We start from the raw sequence: 27,094 nt of genomic DNA on the forward strand, positions 1-27,094 counted from the left end.
GACTCCACCCACCATAGCATCAAGATTAAACACCCATGGTCAGACAGCTGCCAGATCACACCCACATTTATCGCTTGGCCCCACCACCATGGCACCCAGACCCCATTGGTCAGATAACATCTGGACTCCACCCACATTTGTCAATTGACTCCACCCACAATGGCATCCAGATTAAACACCCATGGTCAGACAGCTGCCAGACCACACCCACATTTATCGTTTGATTCCACCCACCATGGCAATGGCCCGCAGATTAAATAATATGGCTGCCATCTTGCTTTTCCAGTGGGCCAAAGACATCAGGCCTGTAGGCCTTTGCTGTTTATACACTTGCCTGGATTTGTGGCGTCAGATTTCCATTGTCTTTCTTTGGGTCGAGTGTTACTCACGATGAGGGACCCCAAAGATTTTAATCAATGTTGAAGAAAAATTATTTTATCTCTCTGGAATTGTTAGGTCTGTTCAGGCTCGTCGTTCAGGCTGCAAACGTGCAGTCCGGGCACGGCTCCCATCCCCGGGAACTGCTTGGCCATTGGCGCGACCAGTCTTCGATGACACCTCTCGCTCGCGCTGCCAGGCCAACGTCCGCCGGTGCACGGCAAGCCTCGCGTCCCCGCGTGATGAATAACCAGGGAGGATGATCGTCGGTGCTCCACCGTCTCTCCACCGTTCGTCGTCGGCTAATGAGCAAGGGTCCAACGTAAAGAAAAGGCAAGAAGGGAAGAGAAAGGCGGAGGCGAAGATACGCAGAGGCGAAGGGGCGAAGAGAGAAGAAGGAAGAAGGTCAAATGTCCGTCTCCGCTCACTTTTATCAGACATCCTCTGATGTCACTGGCGCTTCCCTTCCAATAAGCGCGTCGCTCCATGGATGTCTTTCCTGCCCTCCGCGCGTCGCTGGCACTTCTCCTCCAATCAGCGCGTTGCTTCTTGTGGTTCTTTCGCACCCTCCTCACTGATTGGCCGAGCGCCTCACGCCTTTGGTGTTGGTGTCATTGGTCGGTGGCCAATCGGTGTGGCACGTCCTTTCCCTTCCTTACTCTCCAATCGGCGACCTGGTTGTTACTCAACCCTCCCCTGGCCAATCACGAGTTCTCCTGGGCGTGGCTATTGCCTGTCTGCGCGATGTTTGCCTTTAAAGGGAAAAAGTTTGCCGCTTCCTGTTTGTTCTTCCGGTCAGTCATTGTGCGGGGGGAGTATTTATTATTGTGTGCGCTAATGGGGCTAACTAATGTATGTGATGTGTTGCCATAAGGGACACTGGAATGATCACAGAGGGGACGACGTACAATGGAATCTTATACTTTTGCCCTAATTCTAGTTAACAAGCCCCGTCCCCTCATGGTGGGGACAAAGACACAAGCTTATCCATCATATGGGCTAGACAGAACTTATTACAAGTGAGGATTCCCTATCACGACAGCTGGAGCATAATACCTATGCAGATCTACCTGGATCTATATAACCCCCTACCCAAAATTCATAACATAATTTACCAACCCTAGTGGGGTATATAGAGTGCAGTAGATCTTCGTTCAGTTCTGCAAGTAAAACTTTCCTCACGGATGTCGGGATTCCTCCAAATTTCTTTTTTTTGGTGTTATAAACAGCATTACCGACTGTTCAAAAAGCTAATATTACGTGTTTGTGGTTTCTAATATTTTTACTTCTGGTAGAGGCCGTTGCTCCCACAAAAATGCCATGATAAGCTATTTGTAAACGTTGACATGACGTTTGTTCAGGAGGAAAAAACACTTGGAGAGGTGGGACATTATTCGTATTGATATTGTTTTGCAATAGCATTAATATTATACCATTATCATTCGTTTTGTTATTAGAAGTGGCCTTGGGAAAACGCCATGATAAAGCTCACTTAACACAGATAAACACCTCAAAACGCAAACCCATTGGCGGCAATGGTGGTGAAAATCCGGTTGGGGAAGGAAACCCCCTTGTGGAGGGGGGCAAATGAATGTGCTACAACCTTTCATTGTGTAACCCTTAGTCATCCTGTCAAGTTTGGTTGAGATTGGATAAGTAAGGACGGAATGTATCGCGGTCGCGATTTCGTCCAGTAGAAGCCAAGAAACGAATTTTCAGTCCCCATGTTAAAGCTGCATACAGATAAACGATCCCACATATAAAGGGAGGGGCGCTTTGCACCTCCCTTGGTTCTGGTTCTTTGAACGGAAAAGTTCTTGTTTTTATATCAACATCAACATTTGAGGCAATTGATATGGTTAAACCAGCTATTGAAACTCTATTTAACAATACCCTGAGAGAAATTAATCCTTTTAAGTTGTATTTGGGAGTAAAATTGAATATGGTAAGAGCAGATGGTGAAGAAACACCCTATATGAGAACAAATCCTCCTGACTTTATCACATCATTCCAAGGTTTCTTAGTTCGTGATGTTCATAATGAACTTCAGATATATTAACTAAATATTGATGACAATGTCGCAGATAGTGGATTCAATGTCGAGTTTTTTTTTTTGTTTTTTTTAGACATACAGATTTTGAAATGAGACCCTCTTAATGCTTTTTCTTATAATTGATTTACCAAGAGAGATAAATCTTTTAAAAAGTGGTTGTTAATATTCAAAACAAAGATAATAAATGTTTCCAATGCTCTGTTCTTGCGCGCCGACATCCTGCACAATAGAAAGCGGAAAGAGTATCTCATTATGAAAAATAACATTATGCAACGACAGACCAATCAGCCTGCTTCCAATAATCAGTGAGGTCATGGAATCCATCATTGCTTCTGATATCAAATCCTTCCTCTTCTCCAATGGCTTGATCTCTGATCATCAACTTGGTTTCAGACCAGGTCACTCTACTCTGGACATGCTGCTTCCACTGTCTCAACAATGGATGGAGGTGTGGTGCTGTGCACACACGACTCGATTGCCAGAGAGGTAGGCCACAACGCATGGATACAAACAAGAGTCTTTATTACAAGCTCGCATATCAGCACTCGGCGGGCTCGACCTTAGAGCCCGCATATATGTCCCGAGGCCACGCCTTGCACCCGGGCGTGGCCGATCGGCCAAAAGGCAGGGCATGTATTTCAGTTCCCTGCCTGGACGCTCGCCCCACCCACTGGTGCGTGGAATTATTGACCCTTGTGCCCGCCACAGAGGTCCTCAATGCCAAACAGGAAATCAGAACTGACTCCCTTGATATATCTCGTGCCTTCGATACGGTCTGGTACCCCGCTCTGCTCACCAAACTCTCCTCTCATGGTATCCATTGGAATCTCCACTCATGGCTCGCGGACTTCCTTTCTTGTCGTAGTGTTACGGATTCGTAACTTCCGTTATTGTGGTTTTCCTCCACTTGAAAGATTTCGGATGCTATGTACGATTATTGTCTTCCCAAGGTTTATTGTTTATGAACAGTTATTAAAAGTTTAAAAGGTTAACTTAAAATGATACAGGAAACCGAACGAGAAGACAATGAGGTGAAGAGGAAGAAGCAGCACGAGCAAAGTCGGAGAGGACGCGTGACGTCAGCGCACCGTAACGAGCAAGGTTTACCGACAGCCGCGAGGGGATTTTGAGTTCCTGGAAGGGACATCCGGTGATAAGAATATTCGTTGGAGTGGAGAAATCTGCGTAGACAGATTTGGGGCGCTGAGATTCCGACGAATCCTCGTCTCATCGCATCGGCTCAAGCTCGAGCCGTCGGCCATCTTGAACCCCGTGCTTCGGACACCTGTGAAGGTTTGCTTCGTGTCATCTTCACCCCCAACATCCTACCGTCTGTCGGGGATGTGTGTTTGCGACCGCTTCGTCTCCAATTACGTTGCGGTTTGTTGAGGGAGCGGTGAAGGTGCGCCTCTGGAGGGCGCCGTTGTACAGTTTGGCGGGAAGAGCACCCTTGCCCACTGTACCCGCTTCGGATATCGACTGGAGAGCGAGATTCGGGCTTCGACTGGATTTCGTTCTATCGACCGCTGGAGCGAATCCCATTCGCCTTGGAAAAAGTCATAGAGACATTGAGGAGTGTCCTTTTCACTCGTTGGGAGCAGTGAGTTATTTGACTTTATATAAGAGGTATATAGCTCACTTAACTTCCGACTTGACTTCCGACTTCCGGTGCCACGAGCGATGAGGCTTGCTTCGATCTCTCCACGGCATCAAAATTTGAGTGTTTTCCCGTTCGTGTCTTTGTCAAATTTCCGCTGGGTATTTTGTTGTGTATGTGTTATTGTGTGTTTATATTTGGTTTTGGTTTTGTAGTTGTTGCAAATTTGTGTGTAATTAGTCGTTTTTATGTTCGCGCCTCGTGCGGCCTTGTCTCTCCAGGCTCCCTCCCCCCCCCCCCCCGCCCCCCCGTCAGTGTTTTGTGAATATAAGTTCTTTCCTTCATAGTATTTGCTTGTTTCTTTGATTTTCTTTTCTCCCCCCTACCTCTCACGAACATCTTACCCTTTGTCCAGCGTTTTGAAAACAGAATAAACAAACAAACAAAAAAAATTCCCGGACATGTGCTTGTTCGCTCTCCTCCTCGTCTCGACTTGTGCCCCGCCCCCTGTATCTCGTTTTTCTTCCACCTCTGCTCCTTGCTTTCTCAAATCCACGTTCTCACTTAGAGACTTTTCCCAGATTGTTTTTCATGGTTTTGTTTAAATATTATTAAAATATGTTTAAACCGCAGCCGTGATGCTGACGCCGCCCTCCCCCCCCCTCCCCCCCCAGAATTCCCATGTTTTAAACGTTTCCCAGTGTTTACCCTGGATTAGAATAGGTACATCGTGTCCCTGCGTGTCATAAGAGATGACTAAGAGGGTTGGCGTCAGGAAGGGCGTCCGGCCATAAAAACATTGCCTCAAAAAGAGAACCATGACAATTACAACTACATATGGGCAGGGTACAGCCCGAAGTGGAGATCGGTTTCTGAGGTTTGGGACATGGAATGTAGGGACAATGACAGGGAGATCAGGAGAAGTGGTGGAAGTATTGGTCAGAAGAAGAGTGGACATATGTTGTGTGCAAGAGACGAGATGGAAGGGAAGTGGTGTGAGAATGGTGAAGGGTAGGCAGGGACAGAAATACAAGTTTATGTGGCAAGGGTGCCTGGAGGGCATGAATGTGTTGGTGTCCTCTTTTTTGAGGAGTTTGTAGACAGTGTGGCGAGTGTGACTCGAGTGAGTGATAGGTTGATGATGGTGAAAATGATAATTGGAAAGCTCTTGGTGAATGTCATCTCGGGATATGCTCCGCAGGGTGGTCGAAGCGATGAAGAGAAGGACAAGTTATGGTGTGCGATAGAGAAGCTGATGGAAAACGTGAACGATGAGGAAGTTGTTGTGGTAGGAGGAGACCTAAATGGACATGTGGGAAGGAGTATGGATGGTTTTGACGGAGTTCATGGGGGTTACGGATATGGTGTGAGAAATGGAGAAGGTGAAAGGATTTTTGAGTTTGCTGATGGAGCTGATTTGTTGATTTGTAATACTCAGTTGCAGAAAGAGGATAATAAGCTTGTTACATACACGTCAGATGGGTCGACGACAACCGTTGACTACCTGATGGTGCGTAGGTGAGATAGGGGGCACCTCCGGGACACAAAGGTGATCCCTGGGGAGGAGGCTGTTTCACAGCACCACTTGGTTGTCTGCGACATAAGGGTGAAAGGTGCGAGGAGAGCTCGGCGGGTGAAGTACCAACCGAGAATGAAGGTGTGGAGGTTGAAAGAGGTGACAGTAAGGGAGGCATTAAAAGAGAGGCTGAGTAGGGTCGAGGATGATGTGGTTGAGCTTGAAAGTGGTTGGATGTCAATGAAAGCTAGTCTGTTGGGAGCCGTTGGTGAGGTATGTGGATGGACAAAAGGACCACCGAGGCACTCGGAAACATGGTGGTGGGATGATGAAGTTGGAAAGAGGATTTACGAGAGGAGGAAGAAGTTCAAGGAGTGGCAGAAGGCGAAGGGTACAGGAGCAGAAACAGCAGAGCATGAAAGTTATAAGGCAGCCAGGAAGGCTGCAAAGAAAGAGGTAGCAAAGGCGCAGGGGGCATGTAGGAAAATGTTCGGAGAACGCTTTGATTCGGAAGAGGGTCATTTAGCAGTATTCAGGATTGCAAAGCAGATAGCGAAAGAGAGGTGTGATGTGATGGGGGTGAGTTGCTTGAAGGATGAAGTGGGACAAATCATTGTCGACCCAGATGGAATTAAAGGAAGATGGAAAAGATATATGGAAATGCTGTTGAATACAGAGAATTAATGGGATGGCAACATTGAGAGTAACCCAGTTTTAGGACCGGCAGAGAAGATAACTGAGAAGGAAGTTGAGGAAGCGATAAAAGCAATGAAGGGTAGAAAAGCGGGAGGGCCGACAGGAGTTGTGGGAGATATGTTGAAGGCAGCAGGAAGTTGGGGTGTGAAGAGAATGACAGAGATCTGTAATCTGGTGGTGAAAGAAGGCCGCATTCCAGTGGATTGAGAACTGAGTACCCTTGTCCCTCTATACAAGGGGAAGGTGTCCCTCTGGAGTGTGGCTCGTACCGAGCGATAAAGTTATTGGAGCATGGAATGAAGGTATTGGAGAGGAGGATAAGGAAGAAAGTGAAGATCGACGAAATGCAGTTTGGTTTTATGCCAGGAAGAGGAACGACAGACGCACTTTTCATTGTGAGGCAGTTGCAGGAGAAGTACATGGAGAAGAGGAAGAAGTTTTTTCTTCGGTTTGTTGATCTGGAGAAAGGACTCGATAGGGTCCCACGCAAAGTATTGACATGGGCATTGAGGAAGTTAGGAGAGGAGGAATGGTTGATCAGAGTAGTGATGGCAATGTACAAAAGAGCGCGCATAGCTGTAAGGACGAAGGACGGGAACTGTGGTGAGTTTGAGGTGAAGGTGGGAGTGCATCAGGGGTCGGTACTAAGTCCACTACTATTTGTAGCTGTGATGGAGGTGCTGGCTCAGAACGTAAAGGAGGGTTTACCGTGGGAGTTGTTGTATGCAGATGATCTGGTGTTGATTGCGGCAAGCATGGATGGACTGAAGGAAAAGATGAACAAGTGGAAGGAATGTATGGAGACAAAAGGTCTGAAGGTGAATATCGGAAAGACGAAGGTGATGATGGCAAGTGATAAAGCATGTGGTGAGGTGGAAAGAACTGGGAAGTGGCCCTGTGCTGTGTGTAGGAAGGGTGTCAGAGTGAACTCCATTCAATGTACAATGTGCGCTGAGTGGGTTCATCAAAAATGTAGTGGTCTGAGAGGGTAATGTAGCTGCCACAGTTCCCGAAACTTCTTCCATGCACATCTCACTCTAGCAACCGTTGCCGAGTCTGATCCACCTTCTCCATTCAGCATGTCTCCGAGGTAGCAAAATGTTTTCACACACCTTCCAGATTCACGCCGTCTCCAAGATCCAACTCAACATCCCGAAACTTCTTCCATGCACATCTCACTCTAGCAACCGTTGCCGAGTCTGATCCACCCTACGAGACCGGCAGAGAAGATAACTGAGAAGGAAGTTGAGGAAGCGATAAAAGCAATGAAGGGTAGAAAAGCGGGAGGGCCGACAGGAGTTGTGGGAGATATGTTGAAGGCAGCAGGAAGTTGGGGTGTGAAGAGAATGACAGAGATCTGTAATCTGGTGGTGAAAGAAGGCCGCATTCCAGTGGATTGAGAACTGAGTACCCTTGTCCCTCTATACAAGGGGAAGGTGTCCCTCTGGAGTGTGGCTCGTACCGAGCGATAAAGTTATTGGAGCATCTGTTGGAGCATCTTGGTGTTGAAGGATGAAGTGGGACAAATCAGCTACATTTAAAGTTGGATCTTGGAGACGGCGTGAATCTGGAAGGTGTGTGAAACCAGTGTGGCAGCTACATTTAAATGTAAGGTGTGCACAGAGGGAGCTGCAGATGGAGGAAATGTTGAGTTGGATCTTGGAGACGGCGTGAATCTGGAAGGTGTGTGAAAACATTTTGCTACCTCGGAGACATGCTGAATGGAGAAGGTGGATCAGACTCGGCAACGGTTGCTAGAGTGAGATGTGCATGGAAGAAGTTTCGGGAACTGAGTGGCGTGCTGATGAGGAGGGGAGTGTCGTTGAAGCTGAAGGGAAAGGTGTATGCTGCATGTGTGAGAAGTGTTATGATTTATGGGAGCGAGACATGGGTAATGAACGTGGAGCAGCAATGAAGGCTGGAAAGGGTGGAAATGCGAATGGTTCGACGGATGTGCGGAGTATCGTTGAGAGAGAGGAAGACAAATGATGAATTGTGAAAGATGATGGCAATAGAGCTTGTGATTGATGCTGTGAAGAGGAACAGGTTGAGATGGTTTGGTCATGTGTTGAGGAAGGATGAAAGTGACTGGTTGAGAAGAGTGATGGAAATGAATGTAGAAGGAAGTAGAGGACGGGGAAGACCGAGAAAGAATTGGCTAAAGATGGTGGAAGAAGAAATGCGGGCAAGGGGGTTAACAAGGAGAGATGCAGAAAATAGGGCAAAATGGAGAAGATTGTCATGGGGACCGCAAGGCTAACCCTCGCTCTCGTAGGGAAAATGGCCTTTAAAATGCATGTTGTTGTTGTTGTATAAGAGATATATGGAGTGCACTCTTAATGGCCATTTGTTGTACCGTTATACCTGTGTGTGATTTATAATACAAGTTTGTTCATTTATAATCATTGGTGTGGTTTCACTATTGATTTTCACCACATGGTAACATATTTTTCTGCCGGGGTTCCTCTTGGGTTTCAGAGGTTACCGAGACCAGGAGATTGTCGAGGACCACATAACAGAAATTTAGGGCTCGTCCAATTGACTCCAATTGACAATTGACAATTGGGTCTTCGTCCGGGATATAAAATTCCTTAAATATCGTCCGGGATAGAATTCCCTGGCATTCCCCAATTTTCCAATTTTGGAAATTTTTCAATTTTTTTGAAAACAGGTTAACACCTGTTAACACCTGTTAACCAAATGGCCAATTTTTCAATTCCCAAATTTTTCAAAAAACAAAAAATATATATTTTTGTTCTTTTTGGAAATTTATTGTGTGAAGGTTAACAGGTGTTAACGGATGTCGGATAGTCACCATGGAGTTTGACGCAGAGAAGTTTACAGCGACCCCTAGTGAGGCACAGTTCTGAGCGTTACTAAAATCGGAACTCTTGATATTGGGCAAACATTTTAGCTTGGAGGTCCGAGGTAAAATGAAGAAAACAGAGATGCAGACAGTGGTGATAGAATCTATGGTGGAACAAGGGACATGGAGAGAGGGAGCCTTGGATTGGTTACCAGAAGAACAAGAAAATGTTGAGCTCCAAAAAATGGAGATGCAATTGCAGAGCCAGGAAAGGTTAGAAGAGAAAAAAATCAGAGGAAAGGAGAGCTGCAAGAGAACTCGAAGCAGAGAGAGAGAGACCAGAGAGCAGAGAGAAGAGCCGAAAGGGAGTTAAAGGACCGTGAATTGGCACGTCAGCAGGAAATTAGTGTCAAGGAGCTGGAGTTAATGAGAGAACGGGGAGAGGTACCACCCATGCCGACTGGTTCGACAAGTAGTCAAAACACCTGGGATGTTGGCAGACATGTGAGGCTGGTTCCACCCTTCAATGAAAAGGAGGTAGCCAAGTTTTTTTTACACTTTGAGAAAGTTGGTCAAATGCTAAAATGGCTCTAGGAGTCCTGGACCATATTAGTGCAAAGTGTTCTGGTGGGTAAAGCTCAAGATATTTATTCAGCTTTACCGATTGAGCAATGTGCAGATTATGAGATAGTGAAGAAAACCATTCTCAAGGCCTATGAATTGGTCCCTGAAGCTTACCGGCAAAAATTCCGGAACGCCAGGAAGAGGGAGAGTGAGACCCATGTGGAGTTTGCCCGAATGAAGGAAACCATGTTTGATCGGCGGTGTGATTCAAAAGAAGTCGGGAAAGACTTTGAACTATTGCGACAATTGATCCTGGTGGAGGAATTCAAACAGTGTGTCCTTGAGGACATTAAAGTACATTTGGAGGAAAGGAAAGTACCAAAGTTGTATGAGGCGGCAACCATGGCAGATGACTATGCCTGAACACGCAGGAGTTCACACGGAGGGTTATGATACATCTGGTGCGGAGAACGAAGATTCAGGGGGGCGGCCTTGAGATGACTATGAGGACCACTCTGATACTGCGATTTCTAGAAATCAGAAGACAACAGTTCCAAGGCAGACTTGTCCTCCGGGGGGCTCGAGGCAAACCACGCGGTTCTCCTCCGGGCCTACTTGCGCTTTTGGCCATAAACCTGGACACTTGATGTCCCACTGTTATGCTATGGGAAAGGAAAATCAGGAGCGGAGTTCGACTAGTACCACTCCGAATGCAATGGCAAATGTGAGTGGTCGCTCTCAAAAGGGTTACCAACCATTTATTTCAGAGGGGTTTGTGTCACCGGATGGAGCTTCGACTAGCCGGAGACCTGATAGGGTATTGAGGGACACCCGAGCACATCAATCTTTAATGCTTCAAGGCATCTTGCCATTGTAAGCGGAGACGGCAACCGGTGATAGTGTTCGTTCACAGGGGATTGGTGGCTGTGTTGGAGCTCCACTTCATGCCATCCATTTGGAGTCCTATGTGGTGTCAGGACCGGTCACCGTAGGTTTACAAGCCACTCTTCCTGTAGAGGGAGTATCTGTTGTTATCGGGAATGATTTGGCCGGTGGTCAAGTTTATGGTAACCTGATGGTTGTTAACAAGCCCAGTAGGGAAAATAACTCCACACCAGTTAAGGATGGTGACAAATTTAGCAAGTTATTTGTAGGTGGACTGAACTTCAAAACAAAGGAAAATGTTCTGGAGTCTGCCTTCAGCAAATATGGACCGCTTTTGGAAGTACTGCTGATAAAAGACAGGGAGCCACAAAAGTCAAGATGGTTTGGCTTTGTCACGTTTGAAAACTCAAAGGATGCCAGAGAGGCAGAAAAGGATCTGAATAGCAAGGAGTTGGAGGGTCGGACCATATCAGTAGGGAAGGCATTTCATAGGTGTCGTGGGATCTACAGAGGAGGACCACGGAGTAGTAGTTGTGGTGGTGGCTGCAATCGATATCATTATTGAGGCTCCCAGAGTTACGGCAGCTCCCGAAGGAAGGATTGTCAGAGTAGTGGCCGAGAAGGAGACCGCTATTCATATGACTACTGCGACAAGCGTTCCCACCGTCATTACTATGAAAGTTCGGAAAAATTGAAGCACTGAATTCTGCGGAGCCGCCGAGCCAAGATTCCGACACGGATTAACCGTGAACGCCACGTTCCTAAAGGCGTCCATGCAGTGAACTTTCCTGCACGGACTAACCGTGAACTCCACGTTCCTAAAGGCGTCCATGTAGTGAATACTTCCAGGCCTCACCACCCCAACCATCATGGAAACTGGCTTTCAGCTCCGCCTCCCGGAAAAAGTGTTGTAGTTTTGCTTGACTTGGTATTTTGATTACTACCCCTTAACCTTCATGCAAAAGAAACTAAAAGTGAAAAATCAGAGGTTGATGAGATGGAGTTTGGCTTTGCAGGAGTTCAACTTGGAAATTGAACATGTAAAGGGCAGGGACAATGTCGTTCCTGATGCTTTGTCCAGAGTAAATGAACTTTGAAAATCTCTGTGGGTTGTGTGAAATATTGTTGCTTTATTTTTTGGGGAATGTTGAATATTGTTGCCCATGGGAATTGATGATTTGGGTTGGGAATTTACTTGCTTGTTTACAGAGTTTGTATGCAAAGAAAGTTTTTGCTGTGTTCAAACTTTCTTTCTTGAGGGGGGGAAGTGTTACGGATTCGTAACTTCCGTTATTGTGGTTTTCCTCCACTTGAAAGATTTCGGATTCTATGTACTATTATTGTCTTCCCAAGGTTTATTGTTTATGAACAGTTATTAAAAGTTAAAAGGGTTAACTTAAAGTGATACAGGAAACCAAACGAGAAGACAATTAGGTGAAGAGGAAGAAGCAGCGCGACCAAAGTCGGAGAGGACGCGTGACATCAGCGCTCCGTAACGAGCAAGGTTTACCGACAGCTGCGACGGGATTTTGAGTTCCTGGAAGGGACATCCGGCGATAAGAATATTCGTTGGAGTGGAGAAATCTGCGTAGACAGATTTGGGGCGCTGAGATTCCGACGAATCCTCGTCTCGTCGCATCGGCTCAAGCTAGAGCCGTCAGCCATCTTGAACCCTGTGCTTCGGACACCTGTGAAGGTTTGCTTCGTGTCATCTTCACCCCAACATCCTACCGTCTGTCGGGAATGTGTGTGTGCGACCGCTTCGTCTCCAATTACGTTGCGGTTTGTTGAGGGAGTGGTGAAGGTGTGCCTATGGAGGGCGCCGTTGTACAGTTTGGCAGGAAGAGCACCCTTGCCCCCACTGTACCCGCTTCGGATATCGACTGGAGAGCGAGATTCGGGCTTCGACCGGATTTCGTTCCATCGACCGCTGGAGCGAATCCCATTCGCCTTGGGAAAAGTCATAGAGACATTGAGGAGTGTCCTTTTCAATCGTTGGGAGCAGTGGGTTATTTGACTTTATATAAGAGATATATAGAGTGCACTCTTAATGGCCATTTGTTGTACCGTTATACCTGTGTGTGATTTATAATACAAGTTTGTTCATTTATAATCATTGGTGTGGTTTCACTATTGATTTTCACCACAGGGTAACATATTTTTCTGCCGGGGTTCCTCTCCGGGTTCGGAGGTTACCGAGACCAGGAGATTGTAGACGACCCTGTAACAGTAGTCACCGTGTGGCCCTGAATGGAATTCTCCCATCTCCCCTTCCTGTTGAGGCTGGAGTTCTCCAAGGCAGTGTTCTGGGCCCTGTGCTTTTTCTAATCTTCATTAATGATCTCTCCGACTCTCTGGAAAATCCTCTCTATCTCTTTGCTGATGACTCCACTGTCTGCCGCCCCATATCTTAACCCTCAGATCGGCAGTCTGCAGCATCCTCTTTACTCTCTGCAGACCTGGACAAAATCACAAAATGGTCAACAAGTGGAACATGTCTTTCAATCCTGACAAATCTTACACTCTCACTTTGTCTCTCCGAAAAGATCATCTGGAAAACACTCCCATCTACTTTCTCAACAATCATCTTGAAGAAATTCTGTCACAAAAGCTTTTGGGTCTCACTATCTGCCATGATCTTTCCTGGTAAAACCACATTTCCAAGCTGGCCTCCAAAGCCAGTCGCCGCCTGGGCATCCTCCGTCGTGTGAAGACCTTCCTTGGCACACCTGAGCTCCTCACCACATACAAGGCTTTCATCCGCAGCTCAATTGAATACTGTTCCCCCCTATGGGCCGGTGCTCCTGCCTCACACCTAGCTCGGCTTCACGCTGTTGGAACCAAAGCTTTCAGAATCATTGGAATCTCCTGCGATGAAGCTAACTCCGAGGGCCTTTCACTCACTCACCGCATGCAGGTTGGTGGTCTTTCTGTCTTCTACAGACTCCTCTCCAGCCTTCTCCCCCAGCTCTCTCTCTCTGGGCTCTGTCCCCCAAATATTCCTGCAGGATGCACAAGATCTGCCAGCAACCCTCTTCTGGTGAAACTGCCAAAATCAAGACTCTCTGCTCACCTTCACTCTTTCATTTCTCTTTTCTCCCGCCTCTGGAACAAACTCCCACATTCTCTTCAATCCTTCTCCTCCGCCCAGGTCTTTAAAATAGCTGTTCAACACCATCTCTTTTCTTCCCCCATCCAAAACCTTGATCTTTTCTACCCCCGTTAAAACACACCAACTCCACCTCGCTCAATTTCCAACTTCTTTCCTGAAATTCCTAGTCGTGTTCATTTGCTTAATACCCTTTATACCCTTGTACCCCTTTCGCTCCCCCCTCCACCCCCCCCCACCCCCCAAGCCTTCTCTCTTCCACAGATCTACTGACGTCCCTGTTCTCTACTGTTGTGTTGTTATGCTTGTATGTTTTCCTCCCTCTCTCCTCCTCTTGTCTCCTGCTCCCTTTATTTATTGTAAGTTTTATGGTTCCGTGCATGTTTTCGTGTGTAATGTTTCGCTCTTACATGAGCCTTGACTCTTGTATAAAAAAAAAAGAAAAGTGGTACGAAGGAGAGTATAAAGTTCTATCATTATTGTCATTGTTTAACTTTTTAAGAAAGAAGAGTATAGAAAACTGAATACGATAAGAAGCTATAATCATCAATTATAATATACAGAACAAGTAAATGAAAAGGAATTGGGAGCTTTTGATGATAAACGATACATTTTAGAAAATGGGATTGACACCTTCCCTTATGGATATAAGTAATAAGATATTTAAGAGTAAAGATAAACAAACTTAAGAGTTAAGATATACATCAGTGTTAAGATATGAGATAAAGTATAATTATGAGTATAAGTATCAGTGATAAGATATCCCTATGTGTTAAGATATAAGATAAAGTCAAGTATCAGTACAAGCATAAGTATAACAATTAAGTTTCAAAATGGTGTTGGTGGGATTTTAACAGGCTACCGCTGACTTTTTTTACTGGCATATAAAAGATAGAACCAAGCAAAACCCAAAAACCAAAGAGTCGAGAGAATCACAGCCTTCATATTTAAATGGAAACGAGTGCGGTTAGTATTGAAAAGGTCTTATCGAAGAGATAACTAAACAAGTGTAAATAAAGCATACAGACTGAGGGGTTAAAAAGATTTAATTGATGTAAAGAAATTAATGGAAAAATAATTTACCACAATCTCAAAATAATATGTGGGTTGGGAGGCGCTCAGAGCAGAACATTGAGGATCGTTTTTATTTTCATCTCCACCCAACAAAGATATTTAAACCAAGAACAAAGTTCCAACATACAATTTATCAACATTCTTGATGGTGATGAGTGTCATAAGAAAATTAAGCTACCCCCGAAAATAAAACATAAACAAGTACAGATACATTCAAAGTACACCGCCCCCATGCCAAATAATTAAATATCCTCCAGAGTGGCATTGACGGAGCGCCTCCGGCGCCCGGCAATACCGCAGTGCAGATCATACAGACTGTATTGTGGGGGAGAGGTGTATAATAATTGATCCATTACTTGCATAATTAAAATCAATAAAAGTTTATCATAAAATATTTTCTTAATCAATTGGCTAATAGCATAACTAAACCACTAGTGCTTCATCCGAAGATGTAACTTGAAGAAATGTAACCAAGTAAGTCATGAATAATGAAAAAAAATTAATTGATTAATCAATAAATAATTCATCGATTAAATGGTTAATCAATAAATCAAAAAATATCCTTTATAGCCACGTCACTTGGTCACTGTCATGTCCAAATATCAGCTTCCGAGCTCAAAAGGTGCCTGAGATATTGCCCAGATGAGAAAGAAAATAAATAAATGATTAATAATGAAAAAAAATAATAATCATAAATTTTTTAAATCAATTGGCTCATAGAATACATAAACCACCACCATTTCATCCGAATCTGTCACTTAAAAAAAATCAATCAAGTCATTCATGGAATAATTAAATAATTAATCGATTAATTGATTAATTAATAAATCAAAAATAGCCTTTACAGCCAAGTCACTTTGTCATTGGCATGTCCAAATATCAGCTTCCTACCTCAAAAGGTGCCTGAGATAATGCCCAGAAGAGAAAGGAAATAAATAAGTACTTAATTAATCGCTAATAATTAAATAACTTCTCAATTAATTGATTAATCAAAAAACAAAAAAATTCTTTTTTGGACAAAGTACTTGTTCAATATTGTGCCGAAATTTCAGCTTCCTAGCTCAAAGGATGGCTGAGATATCGCCCGGACAAAAAAAGAAAACAAACAAGAAAACAAACAAACAAGAAAACAAACAACCACGGTGAAAACTGAGTACTCCTTTTCAGCGTGCGTCACTGCCGAGCCCCCTTCGGTGCCCAGCAATGACGATTTGCAATGCCTGGAGATGGCATAGGAAAGGTGCAGTGTACAACAAACAAACAGAGTGAAAACTGAGTACTCTCTTTCAGCGTGCGTCACTGCCGAACCCCCTTCGGTGCCCGGAAATGACGTTATGCAGTGCCTGGAGATGGCATTGGAAAGGAGCGGTGCTCAACAGATGTTCATTGGTTCTCTTTATAAGTTTAATGTAAAGATGTCAGTATGATAGATGATAAAGAGATTAGAGTCGGGTGGGTGTCACTCACACACAAGTCGTATGTAAATGTTGGTTCTAAGATAAAAGCTCAACTGGGAGTGAGCGTGAGTGAGTGACAATGAGCACCAGTGAGTGTCTGTTGAGTGGTTGGTCTCAGAACCAACATTTATATACTACTGTAATTTTTTGTACGAGAATACTCATAATGACAAAATCTTATTCACCCAGCACTACAAGTATACTCGTAGTCGGCAGTCAATGTGTTAAAATCAGTATTTCATTAAAATTGAAGGATATACTCAGTGGCGTAGTGATGGGGGGGCGGAGGGGGCGACCGCACCATGCGCAAAGTGGATGGGGCACCAAATGACACCCTCGAAAAAACGTTTTCATGCTCCATTTGGTTGTGTTGTATATCAATAAATTACAATACAACAAACTCGTGAGATCACTAAAAGCAACTTTCAGAACCACGTTTTACATTTTAAACTCCGTGCTGCGTATCAATGCGTTGTTGCGGTTCTGAGAATGTACATATTGATTAATAAAGGTTAAAGGTTTGCCCCCATAGTTAGTCCACATGCAACACGTAGGCCACCTTAGAACATTAGTGTTATGTCATAGTATATGTGAGAATAAGGCCATTTCCAATAGTGATACCTGCGTTGTGCAAAGAAATCATGAGCTTAGATCCCATTCATTTTGCGGCCCACCCTCCAAATCTACCTCGTTGGGCAGCATCCAGTCCGCGCCCCATTTTGGCTATTGCCCCTCGCGTTAAGATGCTCAAACCAGCCAAATGCCATGAGGTAGGCCTGGAAAAGGGGGAGGAGCGCGAGGTCGGGGTGTGGCCACGTCAAGCAGCACGTCAAGGGCGGAGCCGGTAAGAGCCAACAACCAACCAGGGCTTGGGTGGAATGGCGTGAGGGGCGTGGTAGAAGTGCGGCTGGCAAATTCCAGAGGGTTTGCTGGGCGGCGCTATATCAACGTGTGTACAAAGCCCTTCCAGAGGACTGAAGCCAAGCATTGGTATTGTGAGGACTCTCCAGGACTGGTCGTATCAAGAGGACTATTGGGAGAGGCGCTTTGTCTACAGGACTCGTTGGGGAAGGCTGACGGTGTACAAGGATTGGCTTTGTGAAGGACTCGCTGCATTGATAGGACTTGCTGGGAGAGCACATTGTATAAGCAAGAACGATTGGAGAGCGTCCTGTATAAAGAACTCGCATCAGTGGCGCATTGTTGAGGAATTCGGCGGGAGAGGCGCTTCGACATTCGAATTGTTGGGAGCGCATATAGCGCCGGTTCGTTTATTACATACGCGGCTGAGCCGCGAAGTAACCGCCAGCTTAGTCTACCTCTCCCCCGATAGTTGTCCGAGCCGCGCCAACGAACCACGAGGAGCGCCTGCCGTCTGTCCTACCATCTTCTTCGCGGTGCGAGTCAGGGACCCGGAGGACGAGCTGTGGACGCCATCCCTGGACCCTCAACCCAACCTTCTACATCCCCGTGTGAGTGTGTCTGTGTGTGCGGGCCCGTTTTCCCAGGGATAAGTTAAGACTGTAATAAGGCTGCACTGTGTATTCTGCTTCTTCTTCTTCTTCACAGTACATTGTGTAATAAATTGCTTGTTATTCCTTTTCCTCTTGGTTCGACCGTTTTAGTGATTTCTCAATTGGATAAGTGTGGCACGATTCGGCAACACTCAAATCGGGTTAGTTCCTGTTAACAGCTCGGATCACGGCTCGCCATCGCTCGGCGTTTCCACCCAAAACCGTGGTTCGGGCGGGGTTATTTCCTTGCTTCCTGGGAGGCGCTGGTAATTAGGTAATAGGAATAATTCGGCCTACCACCCTATTCAGCGCTGACCGGAAGGAACATCATAGCCCCGGATCGCGTCGGCGAGATAAAAGACAAGGGGATTAATCCCCCCTTGATAAGGGGGAAGGCCGACGTTGAGATCCGCAACAGCGTCATGTCGATGTATACAGACTCCTTTCCATCCGGATTCACTTTTTTCCCAATTACTATTTCTATCACCTGTCGCAGTAAATAAATCCGTGTTACGGTGTTCGTAATTATCAGGCTGCCTGCTGCGTAGATCTCTTATCTTGTACTAGCAGGAGTACCCAGCGTTTCCGGGCGGGGTGGGGGGTTGGGAGGTGCTGGGGGGGGGGGGGGCAGGAGAGAAAGGGGGTTCATCACCTTTTCGTTGAATATATGCTGGTGAATGTGGCGTTCATCACGTTGCTGAGTTAAGTGTGATGCCGATCCGGAAGAAGAAGAATCCGTTCTACCAACTTCGTACACTTCCGGAATTGTTTGATTTATTTGTGTTCAAATGTCTGGTGATTGTTTTGTATTTATTTTTGCGAATGTGCACTTGTATAATATAACTGTCATTAATTTAAAAAGGCTTGGGCACTATTGAGCGATTTAAAAAAAATAAATAAAAAAATACAAAAAAACCAACTTATTTTTTTTCTAAGTTTTTTTTTGCCTCAAACATTCCCAGGCACTCACTGATGAACCTCTGAAAGTTTGACGAAGATCCGTTCAGCCATCTCTGAGAAAAATGGCGACACAGACAGACAGACACACAGACCAACATCTCTCTTATATAGTAGATAATGAGGTTTAATATGCACTCGCTAACATGGAGATCACTCATTGTCCCAAGAGATGGAGGGGTGTAACTGTTGGACATTTGTTATGTCATTACGTCGATCAAATCTAGATATCTCAGGTGTATGTCCCAATCAGTGAGGCCAGGATCACGTGTCAAGTGAGTTATTAGTTGTTGTTAACAGCCTTGTAGCATACCTGCCTGCTCTACTGCTTCAGCATTAGTTTACCTTTCACCAAGCCCAGGTCTGCTTGGACCAGGGCGGGGATTATATGTTCGTTTTATTATTGCCAAATGGTACTAATATTATTATTGTTGTTAATATTATGAGTATTAATAAATGCTTTGTTAGAATGTTAGCATTGTTTTTATTATTTATTTTGTAATAGGAATACAATGTCATGGAAGGACCTATTAAACTGCTCTATGCACCTTAACATGGCACGTGTTTAGAAACATAGGAATTCTTCCGGATTCTTTGTAGTTAACAAGCCTAATCATCTCAGGAGATCATAACTAAATCTATTCTCATTATGAACAGGTACCTGGTATCTGCTGCTGAGCCCACGGGGGAAGCTTAAGCTCTTTCATATGGCCCCCTCAATAGGAATTTCTAACGATGTCAGTGCCTGCAGGGGGCGATATTTTTGACCTTCGCCCCGAGCGCCACAAAGCATCACTACGCCATTGGATATGCTTAAACACTGTCCTGGGTATCGTGTTCTATGAACTTTCAAATTACCTTTGTCAATGAGAATTGCCCTTGGCAAAATGCCACAATTCGTTATCTTAACACGTGAATATGTACCAATATGTGTTGAATATGTGTTGAATATGTGTGAATATGTGTGTGTTATGTGTTGTTGAATATGTGTTGGAATATGTACAATTGTACATCTTAACGTGGATTTTGGGGAGGGGGCCAAATTAAGTCGATACAACCTCAATCTTGTGACCCTTATCCTTGCGACCCTTATCCTTGCGACCCTTATCCTTGTGACCCTTATCCTTGTGACCCTTATCCTTGTGACCCTTATCCTTGCGACCCTTATCCTTGCGACCCTTATCCTTACGACCCTTATCCTTACGACCCTTATCCTTGCGACCCTTATCCTTGTGACCCTTATCCTTGTGACCCTTATCCTTGTGACCCTTATCCTTGTGACCCTTATCCTTGTGACCCTTATCCTTGTGACCCTTATCCTTGTGACCCTTATCCTTGTGACCCTTATCCTTGTGACCCTTATCCTTGAGACCCTTATCCTTGAGACCCTTATCCTTGAGACCCTTATCCTTGAGACCCTTATCCTTGTGACCCTTATCCTTGTGACCCTTATCCTTGTGACCCTTATCCTTGCGACCCTTATCCTTGTGACCCTTATCCTTGTGACCCTTATCCTTGTGACCCTTATCCTTGAGACCGTTATCCTTGTGACCCTTATCCTTGTGACCCTTATCTTTGATATTGTCCTCCTGTCAAGTTTGGTTGAAATTCTATGAACAACAACCAAATGGACCACGGTCAAAAACAGACAGACAGACAGACAGACAGACAGACAGACAGCAAATTAGGTATTTTAGTTTGACTAAAGCTATGGAGTGTCCGCACCATCCCTACATAGGAAGTCTTATTACCTCCTGATAACTCGTCAGACATGACAATCTTTAATATCGACTCAAACATCGCACATTCCATTTTGTGGTTGTTTCTTGAATCTTCGCACGCGCACTACTATAATGTTCTATTCCTCACCATGTATTATGCCCTAATGTTCTTGTTTCTTTCCCCTGTTTCAGTGTTTAACCAAGGAGAGGAGGGAACCTCATGGTACATCATTCTCAAGGGTTCTGTCAATGTTGTCATCTACGGAAAGGTGAGGCAATAATTATTTAATTAATTATTTCTGCACATGGAAAGTTCAATTTATTCAAGTGATGATTAAAATAATTTATTTTACCCCCAAATAGAGGGGAATGAAACAGGTTCAATGATCACACGATTGCAAGTTGGTCTGACAGGCTCGCACCTTTTGCAGGGTGTTGTGTGCACACTTCATGAAGGTGACGACTTTGGGAAGCTTGCCCTTGTTAACGATGCCCCGCGTGCAGCGTCCATTGTGCTGCGAGAGGACAACTGTCATTTCCTTCGTGTGGACAAGGAGGATTTTAATCGAATCTTGAAGGTGAGCGTCGCACACCTCAAAACTTGATTCTGATGTCATAGCGGCTCATGAATGAACTTGTAATTAGATCACATTCAGGACAATGTGATAATCCCAGGAATGGTTACAGGAGGAAAAGGTAAAATCGGTATGATAAGAGCATCTCGCGGAATGTGTTCGTCTGTTGCCCACACGCAGGTTCTTCAGCTCAAACTTTTTTTATGGCGTCTCCTTTCCAACTCCTCACCACAGCTCGTAGACGTCACTACCGGTTACGCCTCATCCTTTCTGGTTCATGATGCACTCATTATTATTCATCTAATGCCCAATACTTCATCTGTGTAAATGAAAACCTGTTCCGTGTCTTCTGTTCAGAAACAACACAACAACAACATGCATTTTAAGGCCATTTTCCCCGCAAGAGCGGAGAATGTTCAGAAAGGAGAATAAAATCCAAAAATATTGTTCTCGAAGATGACATGTTATCCTCTTCAGTTCTGACTGGTAGTTGCATGAGTGTATATGTTGCGGATTTTACCCTTAAAATCCACCACTTAGGAAAAGCACTTTTGAAGGCTGGACGATGTCCAAGAGATTTATTCAAGATTTAAGGCTTATATGCCAGGAAGATTGCAGAGTCCCAAACTCTCGCATCTCAGGGAGCACCACGATTAACTGGCGTTAATATACTCTGCCCAAGGTCAAAATAACTGTCAACATGCTTTTGTGTTTATTCCTTCAACCGATATGGATTGCTGCCTCAAAAGAGAAATAGTACATAGTTGACGAGGCAATGTTAAATCAAAACGATGTTGTCTTAACAGAACCAGAGCCAGACAATCTGGCTCCAGTCAATTAGGTCACAGTGCGACACAATCTGGGGATCAATTGAAATCCCCTTCAGTCTTTGATACTCAAATATCTTTTAGAAAAGAAAGAAAAGGAAAGAACGATATTTCATTACCACCCTTTGTCCCACTAGGGATTTTCATAGAATTATTTGCTTACTATCTGTGATGTTATCTTAGACTTAATGGGGTGCATGAAGTTCCTTGCGTGAGGGAAGACACGCTAGCTGCGGTCGGATGGGTCAAGTCCTCCCCATGAAGTTTGGGCGATAAAGCCCGGACGGTAGTCAAGCACCTCTTACGAGTCCCTTCCCCTTATAATCGTTTAGACATACAGAGGAAGAAAGAGAGAGATATAGATAAATGATTGAGTACATTTTGGCCTCCCTATATAATTCTGAGGCTGTGTAAAAATATTACAAGCAATGAAGAACAAGAGAAAAATGACCACAGTGTGGTCACCAGCTGCGACGTGTAGAATCATGAGGATATCCGTTGCAATATGCGCTACCAAATTCGACCAGTCATTAAATTATACGCATGCACTGGCGTCTTTTTGTCTTTCAGCTAAATTTATTCTGGTTTCTTTAAGCAAATCGTGATTTTAGTCCGCGATGTTCTTACCTCATACCAACGCACGTCCGAGTGTATGCGCATGCGTTATTCAATAATTACACCTAATTTGTGTCGAGTTCTGTGGAACGAGATTGATATGAAAACATTCATGTTGTCTTTGCTGCTAAATTTATTCTGGTTTCTTCAAACAAATCGCGATTTTAGTCCGCGATGTTCTTACCTCATACCAACGCACGTCCGAGTGTATGCGCATGCGCTATTCAAAAGGGCACCCCAACAACAACAACAACGCGGTCCTCCAATAGAGCTGCTCGTCGCAGCTATAAAAAAAGTCATTTGAATACATGAATACAATGTGGGCTGAAGCCTCCCATACAAAATCAAACGCAAGAAGCACTCAGAAACCCATTACTCAGGATGGGCCTTTCTAAGCAAATCTCAGGTTAGTAGCAGGCATTCATTTTGCCTTTATTTTCAGTTGAAGCGAGGTGTTAATAAAGCTATTGGTGGTACAAGGCAGTGAAATACATTCAAAATACGCTTGCGATCAGCAATGCCTTTTAATAACACTTCAGACACCTTTCCCAAAGCTTCCTCCCTCAGGATTCGCACACAATCGATCACCTCTTCCGGCACGCGCAAGGGGCAATCTTCAAGTTCGCTCTTCCGAAACGCGCATGGGGTACTGGGTTTAGAGTTCAACACTACGCAATCGTTGCCACTCATGCTCGTCCAAGTTAGAATCTTCAGCTTGCTCCAGAGCGGTTCTTAGTTCGCGCATGGTTTGTTAAGTTAACTCCTGGATTTGGGTAGTCGCGCCAACTGTGCAAGATTCAATTATGGGGCAGACGGTAGCGCTTAAGGGGTAGAGGCTTTGGAGATAGGGAGATGGCGGCTCTCTTACTGGGGTGAATGGAGTCTCGTTCTTGAAGTCGGCCTGGCTGTATTGGGCATCAGAGTGCTCATACGACTTAAGGATGACCACAATGGTGTTTTGGAGGTCTGCCAAGTCCACTGACGCTTGAGCAAGCGATGGGTCGTCCCAGACTGGAACCGGATCTGCAGCCACCACTGGTATCTGGTTGAAGGTCACTCTCGTGCATCTATGGGAGTGTATCGTGCCTCTTCCTACACTTCATTCCTGGAAGAGACACATGTCGTCTGACTTTGCAGTTAGCACCTGCTAGATCCGCTCGCATTTCCCCGGGTCATGATCTCGTCGTATCCGTGTTCTTTGGTTTTATTCCTGTAGCTCAGCTACGTATTACGTATGCACGCCGGTGCGCAACGGCTTCAAGGGCGACTCTGCGTTCACGCTGCCATGCCCTTCACCCCTTGCCGCTCACCGCACCTGGCCAGACCAGACTCATCAATGCAGCCAACCGATCCCTATCCTCTGACAACAGAGCAGACATATATCGTCGCCGCACAAACGTACGTCTTCATGTCTGTTTATAATGCGATCAAACCGTCTTCTTCTTCTTCAAATAAATTCAACACCCTCTAACTTACGTTTAGACTGCCACGACCCCTCAGACTTTTAACCCCGTATACCCAAAACACACCAAACTGGTCAAAGATGTCTATCCTTCCGACACGTTGGGTGGGAGGGGGGTGCGGAGCGCAGCAAATTACGCTAATTAACAGAATTCGCCAAGTACGAACAGAATTTTAATCGTGCAACATCAGCACATCCCGCACCTGGCACATCCCGCACCTGGCATATCCCACACCTGCGTCAGAGCCACTCCGCCACCACCGTAAATCCTGGGGCATCCCATGTCCTACATACTGTACTCACCATCCCTCCTTTGGTCTGTCTGCTTCTCACAGCCCGCTTTTGTCCATGTTGCTTGTTCACCTCCAGTCGCCGCTTCCTGGTTCTCGTCTCTCAGGAACGGCAAGCACCAGGCACCCCACCATCTCAAAACTTTGCACACAATCATAAAGTTGTCAAAATACACAACACCTGCCTCACATTTAATTTGAGTGCTCAATCTGACTGAACCCCCTGCTGTTACCACCCATTGTGCTGCTGGCAGCATTTTCTCTCCTTTGGTAATGATCACTGTATTTCCGGCGCAATACTTCGCGCAATTCCCAATGCATTCATGCCTCAATGTTCTCCATCTTGCTTCCCTTCTCCACACACATTAGCTCCAGGAGACCCCTTTATTCGGCTGCTCCACTGACGGATGCACGACAATATTCTTAGAATTTTGCTGTCGTTCGGGTCAGGCAGAGTGCAGCGCGCATCCTAGTGTACAGGCTTTTACCTGTCCCTATATTAGAGACACTCACGACGCATCCCACTGCACCCCTCCTGCCTGACCTGCAAGCGTGCTGGTGCCCAAACTTTTTCAAGTTTGCCACTTTGAAGCACTCCCGCAACGCGTCCGAGTGTCCAGGTTGCTCTCCTGGCAAAACACTCCCAAGTACTTCAGGCCTAAAGTCACTTATCCACAACCGTATATCTCAACAAACCTCTTGCATCTTGTCCATTCCGTTTGAATCTGCGCCAGAGGAAAGCGTCAAGACACTCTTTTACTCGATCGTGGTGAGCGACATTATAATTTACTGAGAAAACTCTAATCTAGTGGGCGCCAAGACAAACTCACCACAATCGAACAATGACCCCGTCTCTCGCCCCCCCCTGACCCACCCTGGGCAGATCGCATCCCCGTCACCAAATTGTCATGGGTCTCCCCTTTTTCCCCATTTCCCCCCGGGGTCGGATTGAGCCCCTTCTTGAGTCGGACCAAGATATACAAGACATTTATTCAGATACAAGACTATACATGGTACCATGGTTCGTATCGGTTTCAGCTCAATGCAGCCGAACACCAATGACGACCCTGAATTATAATTTGCATTCACTTTTATACATTTTCAGAGAACAGAGAGACCATTATAATATATACATGGAATCAAAAACGTATCCTTTGTTTACTGATTGGTCGGCAGAGAGACTGCGCAAGGTCGAATAAGCTTTATCAACAATCTCGCAAATTCCGACATCTAGACGCTTGTTAAATAGGACACAGTTGTCTTGAGATTCCGGTGAACTCTTCCACACATATGCTGGATAGAGAGTTTTGACTGGTAGTTGCATGAGTGTATATGGTGGATAGAGTTTTAACTGGTAGTTGCATGGCTATATACGCTGGATAGAGTTTTAACTGGTAGTTGCATGGCTATATACGCTGGATAGAGTTTTTGACTGGTAGTTGCATGGCTATATATGGTGGATAGAGAGTTTTTGACTGGTAGTTGCATGAGTGTATATGCTGGATAGAGAGTTTTTGACTGGTAGTTGCATGAGTGTATATGGTGGATAGAGAGTTTTTGACTGGTAGTTGCATGAGTGTATATGCTGGATAGAGAGTTTTAACTGGTAGTTGCATGAGTGTATATGGTGGATAGAGAGTTTTGACTGGTAGTTGCATGAGTGTATATGCTGGATAGAGTGTTTTAACTGGTAGTTGCATGAGTGTATGGTGGATAGAGAGTTTTAACTGGTAGTTGCATGAGTGTATATGGTGGATAGAGAGTTTTGACTGGTAGTTGCATGAGTGTTTTTGCTGGATAGAGTTTTGACTGGTCGTTGCATGTGTGTATATGGTGGATAGAGAGTTTTTGACTGGTAGTTGCATGAGTGTATATGCTGGATAGAGAGTTTTTGACTGGTAGTTGCATGAGTGTATATGCTGGATAGAGTGTTTTAACTGGTAGTTGCATGAGTGTATATGGTGGATAGAGAGTTTTAACTGGTAGTTGCATGAGTGTATATGCTGGATAGAGAGTTTTAACTGGTAGTTGCATGAGTGTATATGGTGGATAGAGAGTTTTGACTGGTAGTTGCATGAGTGTTTTTGCTGGATAGAGTTTTGACTGGTCGTTGCATGTGTGTATATGGTGGATAGAGAGTTTTTGACTGGTAGTTGCATGAGTGTATATGCTGGATAGAGAGTTTTAACTGGTAGTTGCATGAGTGTATATGGTGGATAGAGAGTTTTGACTGGTAGTTGCATGAGTGTATATGCTGGATAGAGTGTTTTAACTGGTAGTTGCATGAGTGTATGGTGGATAGAGAGTTTTAACTGGTAGTTGCATGAGTGTATATGGTGGATAGAGAGTTTTGACTGGTAGTTGCATGAGTGTTTTTGCTGGATAGAGTTTTGACTGGTCGTTGCATGTGTGTATATGGTGGATAGAGAGTTTTTGACTGGTAGTTGCATGAGTGTATATGCTGGATAGAGAGTTTTTGACTGGTAGTTGCATGAGTGTATATGCTGGATAGAGTGTTTTAACTGGTAGTTGCATGAGTGTATATGGTGGATAGAGAGTTTTAACTGGTAGTTGCATGAGTGTATATGGTGGATAGAGAGTTTTAACTGGTAGTTGCATGAGTGTATATGGTGGATAGAGAGTTTTGACTGGTAGTTGCATGAGTGTTTTTGCTGGATAGAGTTTTGACTGGTCGTTGCATGTGTGTATATGGTGGATAGAGAGTTTTTGACTGGTAGTTGCATGAGTGTATATGCTGGATAGAGAGTTTTAACTGGTAGTTGCATGAGTGTATATGGTGGATAGAGAGTTTTGACTGGTAGTTGCATGAGTGTATATGCTGGATAGAGTGTTTTAACTGGTAGTTGCATGAGTGTATGGTGGATAGAGAGTTTTAACTGGTAGTTGCATGAGTGTATATGGTGGATAGAGAGTTTTGACTGGTAGTTGCATGAGTGTTTTTGCTGGATAGAGTTTTGACTGGTCGTTGCATGTGTGT

General features: G+C 44.9%; 1 protein-coding gene across 2 annotated transcripts in view; it reads left to right on the forward strand.

Annotated features, from left to right (window-relative positions):
• Window positions 1-21,037, forward strand: part of LOC137430984 (rap guanine nucleotide exchange factor 4) — a 265,011-nt gene extending 243,974 nt beyond the window's left edge. For both annotated transcript variants that reach the window (XM_078781282.1, XM_078781283.1), the window contains exons 13-14: window positions 20,520-20,596; window positions 20,759-21,037. In XM_078781282.1, coding sequence (XP_078637408.1) covers window positions 20,520-20,596; window positions 20,759-20,932 — 251 coding nt within the window. In that variant the 3' untranslated portion in view covers window positions 20,933-21,037. The remainder of the gene's footprint in view (window positions 1-20,519; window positions 20,597-20,758) is intronic.
• The last annotated feature ends 6,057 nt before the right edge of the window (window positions 21,038-27,094 follow it).

The sequence above is a fragment of the Myxine glutinosa genome, chromosome 7 (assembly GCF_964187855.1).
Source record: "Myxine glutinosa chromosome 7, kmMyxGlut1.1, whole genome shotgun sequence".
Classification (NCBI taxonomy): Eukaryota; Metazoa; Chordata; class Myxini; order Myxiniformes; family Myxinidae; genus Myxine; species Myxine glutinosa.